Below are 10,081 nucleotides of genomic sequence, written 5' to 3'. Positions count from 1 at the left end.
GGTTTCTCCTACGATACTTTGCGAAGGGTAACCGTGTTTCTTTGCTCTGAACACACCCGCTACATGCAGCACACCGAATGATTACACACACGAGAGGCAGGAATTGTACTCCAGGTTTCTCAGCCCGTCCCATGAGGAGATGTGTCCCAAATACCGAACCGCCGTCCTCTCTCAGTTGTATCCGGTTAACGTTTCCCTAAACCGCTCCGGACGGCGGACCCGCTGTGCACTCACAGCCCTTTCCAGGGCACCCGGCAGAGCAGCACCGGCCCAATCCGGCCCGGCCCGTTTCGGAGAAGCAGCAGCTCGGATGTTTGGATCTAGTCTAGTTGGAGATGAGTTTATAACATGCGTAGTCGTGGCCGAGTGGTTAAGGCGATGGACTAGAAATCCATTGGGGTCTCCCCGCGCAGGTTCGAATCCTGCCGACTACGGCCGAACCCTCAAAGGTTCGGGTATATTTTAGGTCATGGGTTTTTTTTCCTTCCCCTTCTCTCTGGTGTCCCGAATACTGCGAGAGGAGGCCGTGGGCCCACCCGCGTTTCACAGGCTCCCCACAGGCGCCCCCCACACCCCGCCCCACGCAGAGGCTCCGCCTCTACCGGCGCCGGGCGTTGCGGAGCCGCCTTGGCAACGGCTGCCGGCGGCAAGATGGCGGATGACTTGGATCAGTTACTGGATGAAGTGGAGAGGCGGCTCTACCGCCTGCCGGGGCGGGGGGCAGCGGGCAACCACCGGCACTGCGACGGCGAGAAGGAGGAGAAGGAGGCCGTGGCGGCGAAGGAGGGCAGGTTAGCGGTCCCGAGTCCCTCCCGGCGCCCTAATGGGCCCTTCCTTGCCGAGCGGGCTCGGAGCCACCCCCTCGCCCGCCGGGTGGGGAGGGAGGGGTTCGGCGTCCGAGGAGACCCGTCCGGAACCGAAAACAACGAGTTTCGAGGGCCGAAACACTGGCCAGCGGTCAGCGGTTGTCCCCTGTAGTACTCACTTCTAAGCACCCAAGTCGTGTGCCAGCGAGCTGAGTTACTTCAGCTGCTCTTTGTCTCTTGGGAGCATCCCGACCTCGGGTTAAACATGGCGTTAAAACCTGCACTGATTTGTCTGTGAGTCAGGATCAGGGATTACTTAGCTCTACAATTGACCTCGTGATATATATACAATATCTTTAAATCTTGCAACTTAAGCAGGAAGAACTTTAGCAATCATGTTATCAAACATTTTTTTCTGTTGATACTAAAGGCATTTGTGTATTCTGTTCATACTTTTTTTCAGGTTACCGTATTTTCTACAATAAGTACTTAATTTACACTCTACACTTTCATGTATCCACCTCAGATTTCACGGTTTCCAAAATGATGGTCTGAATACCAACAGGTCTGGTTGGCATAGAGTCGCTGACAATACTGCCAAGTGTTCTGCCACACTGCTGTCCCCTACAACCCTCAGGTTTCCATCCCAAATCTCCAGGTTTCTATCCTGGACCTCATGGATGTCTTTGCCTGCCCTCAAGTTTCCATCTCTGCTCTCACTGATTTCTTAAACTCCAATTGGAAGGTCTGTGGACCAGAGATGTCTTCACATGTGGGCTGCTGAGCACTTAGCCAACAGGAATTTCAGTCACAGGCAAAGATCTTGAAGGGACAAATGACAAATACAAGACCACTGAGAGCTGTTTCTTTCCATAACAGGGAGGTTGGAGTACATGATCTATAAGGTCTCTTCCAACCTAGGCCATTCTATGATTCTGTGACCAAAAAGCCTACTATCTTTAGCCACATTATTGGGCTTCCCTGTTGTTTGCACAATGGTTTAGATGAACATTTAAATTTAGTTAATCTAACTGACCACTATTTTTAAAAATCATATTTTTCTTCTGTCTCAGAAGTAGATTTTTTTTTCTTGATTGGTTGATGCAGCGGTACTTAAGGCCTCCCTTTCTTTGGCAAACAGCAGGTTTGAGTAACAAGACTCCCACAAAGTGTAGGTGATCTCTCTAAATGCATAAATTTTGGCAAGAATTCTTTAAGAACCCCTGCAGTGGTATAGAATGAGGAGATAACTTCCTTTGACCTTTTTATTCCTTCTGCTTAATGTTAATATGATAAATCAGGCCTGTCCAGTTTGTTGCTTGCTAAGTGCAGCATGGGTTATAATATAGTTTTATTCAGGGTTGGAAGTGGTTGGAAGTAAAAGGAACAAGAAGAAACAAGACCAATGATGGGACTGTCAACAGGTACTGAAAGGCATCATCCTGCAGTTTACATCTGTTCAGTCATGATTTGGGTGGCCTACCTTAGATACTACAGAGATATTAAAGGAAAAAAGGCTGTAATTAATTTTATGTTTTAATTTACAATTTTTCTTAGAACTTCTCTGGTCATGCTACAAAATGAATGCAGATCTGTTTGTTTTTCAGATCGAATAAACTGTTGATGAATACTGGCAGCAGTGAAGAAGACATAGATGATATTATTGATGAAATCTTTAGTGACAGCAGCTTTGCCAAAACCTCTCTGGTGAGTTGGAGCTGAGAAATTCAGAACAGATGAGGTTCAGCAATGGAAAGAAAAGTACCATAAACAGGAATTCTTTTTAAGCAAGAAATGAACTAAAACAAGCTGTGGAAAGTAAAGCAGAAAGGAAAATGCAACAATTCTATAGTGAGGAGCTGTAGAAATATAGAGATTATCTTACCCAGGCAGTAATAGGCAGTTAAAGGAAATGCTAGTTCAAGACAGAGCATGGTGTCCTGTATCAGAGAATCACAGAATGGTTGAGGTTGAAAGGGGCCTCTGAAGGTCATCTGGTACAACCACCTGCTCAGGTAGGGCAATCTAGAGCTGGTTGCCCAGGGCCATGTCTAGGCAACTTTGGCTATCTCCAAAGATGGAGATTCACAAGTTGTCTAAGTAACCAGTTCCAGTGTTTGACCACCCTCACAAGAAGGAAGTTTTTCATATTTCATATTTCTTATTTCATATTCATTCATATTTCTTGTATTTCAGTTTGTGCCCGTTGCCTCTCATCAGTGAGCCCCCATAAGAAGAGTCTGGCTGCATCTTTATTGTTTCCTGTCATGTATTTTTGTCCATTGCTGAGATTCTCCTGACCCTTGTCTTCTCCAGACTAAAAAATCCTGCTCACTTAGCCTCTACCTGTATGTCAGGTGGTCTAAGTCCTTAGTCACCATTATGTCCATGTCTCTTTTGTACTGTGCAGAGCATTGCAGACATGCCTCTGAGGCTGTATCTGGAGTACTGTGTCCATTTCTGGGCTCCCCAGTACAAGAGACAGATGGAGCTACTGAAGAGTTTCCAGCAAAGGGGCATTGAGAAGGCTTCAGGGGGATCTTGCCAATGTGTGTAAATACCTGATGGGTGGAGTAAAGAAGAGGTCAGACTCTCAAGGGTTGGACTCGATGATCTCTGAGGTCCCTTCCAACCCAGCCAATTCTATGATTCTATGATTCCATAGTGCTTAGTGACAGGACAAGAGGCAATAGGCACAAACTAGAACACATGAAATCCCATCTGTCCACAACAACACATTTCTTACTGAGAGGGTGGTCAAACACTGAGACTGGAGAGTGAGATCATGGTGTCTCCCTCTGTGGAGATTTTCAAAACCCAACTGGACACAGTCTTGGCAAGCTGCTGCTGAAGGTGAGCCTGCTTTGGGCAGAGCTGTTGGCCTAGATGATCTCAAGAGGTCCCTTTCAGCTGAAGTGATTCTGTGATTCTGTCTCACCAATGCTAAGCAGAGGGGAAGGACAACCTCCCTCAACCCGCTGGCATCATCCCTCTGAAGCAGCCTGTGATCTTCTTGGCCTCCTGTGCTGCAAGAGCATACTGCTGGCTCATGATCAACTTATCATCAACCAAATATCCCACACCTTATCTGCATAGCTGCTTTCCAGCTGCTCAGTCCCCAGTGTGTTCTGGTGCATGAGGCTTATTTCTCTCCAGCAGCAGGAGCTTGCATTTCCCCTGAGCTGAAATTCAAGAAATTCCTCTGAGCCCATTTCTGCAGTCTGTGGAGGTCCCTCTGACTGGCAGCTCCATCATCTGTCATACCATCCACCACTCACTCTTTTGTATCATCTGCAAATGACTTGTTTTCTGATAGCAGGATGTGGAGATGAAGCTGCAAATTCAAGAAAGGCAGAGTGATAGAAGACATTGAAAATAGATATTCATTTAGGTATCATCAGTAGAAAATAGTGATATGTGTACTTCATAACATCCTGTGCAGATTCTCTTATTTTCACGAGTGATGTTGCTTTGTCTTTGATTTCTTACAGAGTGGCTGAATCTGAGCCAACATCTGTGTACCACAAAATGTGTGTCTGAGTGAGAGAGAATAATGTCAGTAAATTAGTATAATTTTATATCCCTCAGACTTTCCATATAGGATCTAGAATTCTAATATTCTAGAATTTTGGTTAACTTTTATATCCAGAAAATTAGAAACTTTTCAGACACTTTATCTTTCTGAATAAGTCCTTGATGTGTTTTCAGTAAAAAAAAAAGCTCACATTGAGGAAGAAGGTTCGTAAATTGAAACTGTTTTTAAAAGAAAAAAATATTAAAATGAGACCATGAAATAGTAAGTCTTGATTGTAAAGTCAAAGTCAGTATGTGGCATTGAATTCCTTCTGGCAGAGCTGAGAATTCAGTATGGGAAGAAGAACCCTCAGTTCTCAATTGTCTGTTCCATCAGCAGCTTCTCTCTCAAAGAGCCTCACAGAAACCTAAGCAGGAAAATTCCAAAATTCTCTCTTTTGTTCTCTTCTTTTATGACTGAGATTTTCTGGCTCCTGGTTATTAAGTAAAATGGAATACTGTTACTGTACTATAATGCTGCCTTTTATTCTTTGATTGCTTTTTAAATAGAAATCAAAGTGTACCTCTGCAAGTCTCACACCTGAAAGCAATCATCCTGTTGTACAGGCTCATGGGAAAAGGTAAGTGAAAAATGTTTTGGCTTGTTGAACATAGCTTCATTATAGCTGGCTGTCAGTTTGATAATAGTGCTTAATCTGTGTTGATAGTGACTATTCACAGAAGCACTCTTTTTAAAGAAGAAGAGAAATATAATTTTGAAGAATTACTAATGTGCTTGCATGTGGTCAGAATTATTTATTATATCTATTAATTATTTAAGTTATTGAATGACAGCTTCCTTTGCCTTATGTTCAGATACACTTACCGTATGCTGCAGTATATAGTACCATGTATATTTGGTATAAAGTGGTTGTCATTGAGTTTGTCTTTGAACCTCTGGGTAATGGAAATGTAAAAACTATAGTTTGTAAGCATTTGGATGCTTTGCCTACATTTAATTAATTTAATTTTAGAAATACCATGCTGTTAAACTGGGAGAAGTATTGTATTGCTGTCTTTAAAATGTCTTGCTGTAATTCACTTTTTTTTTTTAATTAAATCCATAAAGATGCTGTCCAGTATACCTGGGTGGAAGCTCTTCACCATATGGCATAGGAACAAATATTTCAAAAAGGTAGGAAACATGAAAAAAATGTTCTGCTTGCCTTATCATTATTTTTATTCACAGCTGTGCTTCAATGGTGGTGCAGAGTTCTTCATGTGAACTGGACAGGAGAGCCTTACATTCATCTAAACACAGGGCTGCCTGTAGCCATAGCTGAACTCAGCTTTTGAACTCAGCTGTTGTTGACCACTCATTCTTTTTTTCCTTTGAGGTGTTGAAAGATGTGTGCAAATGAGACATGAGACTCCAAAAATCAGTAACATGTAGTTAAGAAAGCTGCTGCTGTAGACTATTGTTGGTTTTCCCTGCCTCTCTTCAGCTTTCTAAGTGATGCCAAGTACGTGACTTAAATCAGTGTGCTGGTTTAAATCATCCCAGAGCCTGAACTGAGAACAGCCAGAATGCTTTACAACTGCAGCTGGATTTAGTAGGAGAGATACTTTAAAGCTTTATCCCCAGCATCCTAGAGAACATCATGGAATTTCCGTGTGGAATTTTTTGTAATAAGTAATTATGCACTTGATATATATCTGGATGCTGGGCAGGTGCATACCAGTGAGGAAGACTGAAGAGAATATAATCTGTGTATTTTATGTGTTCAGTGAGTCTAAGAACCTGTAAAAATAATACATAATTATATAATTAAAACACATACTGTAATGAATGTGCCAGAGATGTGAAAAAAGATCACAGAATGAACTTGTGTCTGGTGTTTCTGAGGGAGCTCTCTACATAAAACAGTTATGATCTGTGTAGTTTCCCTTTTGGCAATAAGATCTTGGAGCTTTCTATTCTTTTTTGACCAGATCATGTGATCAACTACGTTGTACTGCTTGTGATTTCCGTGTGTCACTTTTCAATGACTACATCTGGGATCAGTCCTGTGATTATCTTTTTTTCAGGTATGTCTGAGGTGGGTTTGGTATTAGTGTTACGTTGCTGTGCTTTGAGGCTTGAAAGGAAGAGGAAAGATGAAAAGTGCTGAGCATCCCTGTTATCTAGAAAGGAGCATGTGTGCAACCTGTGTAGTGATCAGGTGGGAAAGGCTGCAGGGAGAGGGATGCAACATCTCCTGTAATCTGTTTTCATGCCTTTCCATTTCTCCAACTGTCCCTCTATGCTTTTAAAAGGGATTCCAGTGTCATGGATCAGAAGGCAACTTTACTGCTGAAATAAGCAGATGATCTGTGTGGTGTGTTGGCCTCTGGTGTGCCATTACAGGATGCCTACAAAATGAATGCAGGCAAAATGAATTCAGCATTTGCTGTCACCATACCTTCAGTCATACAGACTGTAATTGTTTCAACCCAGATTTTGTTTTTCAGAGTATCAGGTATTATGCTGTTATGTTCAGTGACAATCAAAAAGTTTGGTTTCTTAACAAATTACCTTTGAATCAAGTTTTGATTAGATGGAGAGGTATGGTATTTAGTTTCTTCTTATATTATGCTGTCTTTGATTTTAATTCTTTCTCTTTTTTTATAAGTCTGAAGGAGTTCTTGTTTCTGGTTTCTTTAAAGCTGTATCTAATGCCAAGGCGTAGTGAAGGAGAGCACAGTTGGCATTCTACTAATACAGACATCAAATTTGAATTTTTCTTACTTCAATAAAGTTTCTGTGTAGAATCATAGAATTGTTTTGGTTGGAAAAGTCCTTTAAGATCATCAGGTCCAACCATTAGCCCTGAACTGCCAGGTCCACAACTGTCTTTGTGCAACTAATAGAGGCAGTGGATGTGTTCAGACCATGTGAGAGCTGGAGTAGAATAGTAATGGATAAATCATCTCCTTTTTCTTCCAGTTTTGAAATTTGTGTTTCTTTTTGAATATAAATCTTATATTCCCATTACTTAAGGCAGCATTAAAAATACAGTGCTGCACTAGTCTCCTAAGATGAGTTTAGTTGCTGGAAAGGTTAGATCAAAACATTATTTTTTATTTACTCAAAGTCTAAATTGTTCTGCTTGAGACAGGAAAGACATTAGTATCAGATACTTATAACAGTGGTTAAAATATGTAATCTTTAGCTAGATATTTAGCTCTTTATTTTGACCAATCTGAATTTTTTTTAAAACGAGCGTGAATATTTGCCTTACATGAACAGTTGCCTATTCTCTTTTTCTTAAAACTATTCCTTTGATGATTTTTTTAGGTGTTCTTTATTTAGCTGAGCTTGGCAATGTTGGTTTTTTTTGAGCAGTTCAGCAGCCAGTAATTTATGTCCAGGAGAAGGTCATGAGAGCAGGGACAGTTAAAATTCTAAATTTTCAGTAATTTTTTTGAAACAACTTGTTTTTGTAACAGCCATACTGATTTTTCATTTGTTGTGGTTGATCCTTGCATAGGAATTATTTGCAGTTTGATGTACATTCCTCTCCCTTATGTCCATTTAATTTCAGTCAGTTTAACCACCATGCTGAATAGAAGTTACTGATGAATAGTTTAACTCTGGTTGTACCCATTCTATACCCATAGGGATTTTTACAGTGAATTTAATAAGATAAATATTTTTTTTGTTAATTTTTCAATAAAATAATTAAATCTACTTGGTTTTCTTCCCAACTCTTTCTCTGGAGGCTGACACTGGGTCTTAACACAGCATTACTTAAAAAAACATGTTTCCAGATGATCTGAGAATGCAGCAATGTTGTACTGAGACTGCTTTCAGGAAACAGTTGTTTTCAAAACAGAATTTGAACTTACCTCTAAATTAATTCATGAGGGACACTCAGAAACCTTAAGAGCTTTTCTGAATTCAAATGGCCTCATGAATCTTTTTTCTTTAAAAAAAAAATGCACAATCCTAAGCTGAATTCACTTTATTGGCAGGAATAACATGCCTGAGATTAGTAAACTAAGAGCAAAGATGATAAAGAAGAAAGGAGCACGAGCATATGCTTGTCAGTGCAGCTGGAGATCCATTGATGAAATAACTGACCTGCAGACAGACCAGCAGCTCCGGTGGGTTTGTGGTAAACACACTGAGTAAAGTCCTCTTCTGTGTGGTACCTACTTGTGTGGAAACAGGGCATAAACCCAATTTCATTCCCACACAGTTTTCTGAAGAACAGATGGAAGCCTGAATATTTGTATCTAGAAATAGATTATAAGACCCAGACTTCAACCTGAAAACTGTTTTCACTATAACGGTGTTGCAAGTGATACGGAGAGTTGAAATTATTAGAAGAAACAACCAATTTGGAGGCTTTCTGGAAGCTAAATGAGGCTAAAGCTCACAGCCAGTAAAGTTAAAGAAAGGAAGAAGAAACTGACAGATTTTCGCATGGAGCAAAGCACCTTGAGACTGTTTCTCATATCTAGCAGAGAGCACCCTTTCTCGTATCTGCAAAATCTTCGACTCAAAATGGTTGCTTGGGATGCAGCCATGAGACACAAGCCTATGAATTTCTGCACGGAAATTAATAACTGCTGTTCTGCTTTGCTCAGAGCTGTTCATGGACAAGTGGTGGTAGATCTCTTAAAAAACTACTACGAGATCATCTCTCACCTTGAAGGTTTCAGCACACCCCAGAACTGTTACTTTCTTTTACCCACCAAGTAGCCAAAAATTGCAGATGCTGGAAATTTTCTTCCATTTCCTACTGCTTTTTTCTAAGTTCTTTCTACTAACTGAAGGCTTTTACCACAGTGAATTTCTTGGATCTTCTTTTAGCTGTCACTGCAAGAGGTGATCAAGTTATTGTGCAATCATTAAATTTTGTGCAATTTTAAAGAGATTCTTAAGAATATGTGTCCTGTCTATCATTTTTTTTCCAGGGAAAAGGGCTTAGGAAGGTCAGAAAATATATATCCCCACTGATGTTGAAATTTGGATTTTCTTCAGTTTCACTTAGCTTTCACTTCAGCTTCAGATCAAAATACTACATGTTCAGGAAGTGTAACTGTCCTGTTTCAACACACCCCCTGTCCCCAGCAACACTGTAAAACTACTTCCAATATCATGTTACTTGGCGGATTGTCTTGATCACAGTAATGTCACTATAGTTTATGAACTCTTTCTTTTCATTGTGTATAAGTAACACAGGAGATGGATTTGGGTTTGGGGCAGGCAGAGAGGAAGGAAAGGATTATCAGCCTTGGCAGTTACTACATTGAAAAATTTCTCAAAAAGGGAAGTCTGGCAGTGCTTTTGCTGTGCAGAAGGTGACACTGTACAGATAAATTCAAAATTATTTACTTTGTGTAATTCTATATAGAGACTTTTTTTTTCTTTTTTTTTTTTTTTTTTTGTGCACTTTTGCTCATGGCCCTCCTGTGTACCTTGTCAATCTGTTCTATTTTTGACCTTTTCCAAAACAATCCCTGTTTTTTCTTACAGAGATCATCTCCCAGATTTGTTGCTTTGCCTGTACCCTTCTGAAACAGCAGATGCTGGTAGTGACCAGAGGCATAACATAGTCTGCATCCTGCTCCCCTTCCCCCTCTGTGAGGTTTTTTTTTTAGGAGATGCAGAGGACCAGCAGTGTGCCTGGGAGGCCTGGCAGTGCTGCAGTGCTCCAGGGTGTGTTTTGCAGTGCCACAGATGGCCTTGCTATTAGGTTCAGAGGTGAGCTGGC

At 41.0% G+C, this 10,081-nt stretch overlaps 1 protein-coding gene and 1 non-coding gene across 2 annotated transcripts; both read left to right on the top strand.

The window, feature by feature from the left end:
- The first annotated feature begins 352 nt into the window (after positions 1–352).
- On the top strand, positions 353–434 carry TRNAS-AGA. Its single transcript has one exon. It is a non-coding gene; the product is annotated as a tRNA-Ser (tRNA).
- Positions 435–651: 217 nt separating this feature from the next.
- On the top strand, positions 652–9,180 carry C2H8orf37 (chromosome 2 C8orf37 homolog). The gene is made up of 6 exons (XM_030445594.1): positions 652–791; positions 2,414–2,513; positions 4,890–4,960; positions 5,449–5,514; positions 6,312–6,407; positions 8,334–9,180. The coding sequence occupies exons 1-6, from the start codon at positions 652–654 to the stop codon at positions 8,491–8,493; spliced, it is 633 nt and encodes a 210-aa protein (XP_030301454.1). The 3' UTR covers positions 8,494–9,180.
- The last annotated feature ends 901 nt before the right edge of the window (positions 9,181–10,081 follow it).

Source organism: Calypte anna, chromosome 2, assembly GCF_003957555.1.
Source record: "Calypte anna isolate BGI_N300 chromosome 2, bCalAnn1_v1.p, whole genome shotgun sequence".
NCBI classification, from domain to species: domain Eukaryota; kingdom Metazoa; phylum Chordata; class Aves; order Apodiformes; family Trochilidae; genus Calypte; species Calypte anna.
This window is presented reverse-complemented; position numbering and strand designations above follow the sequence as displayed.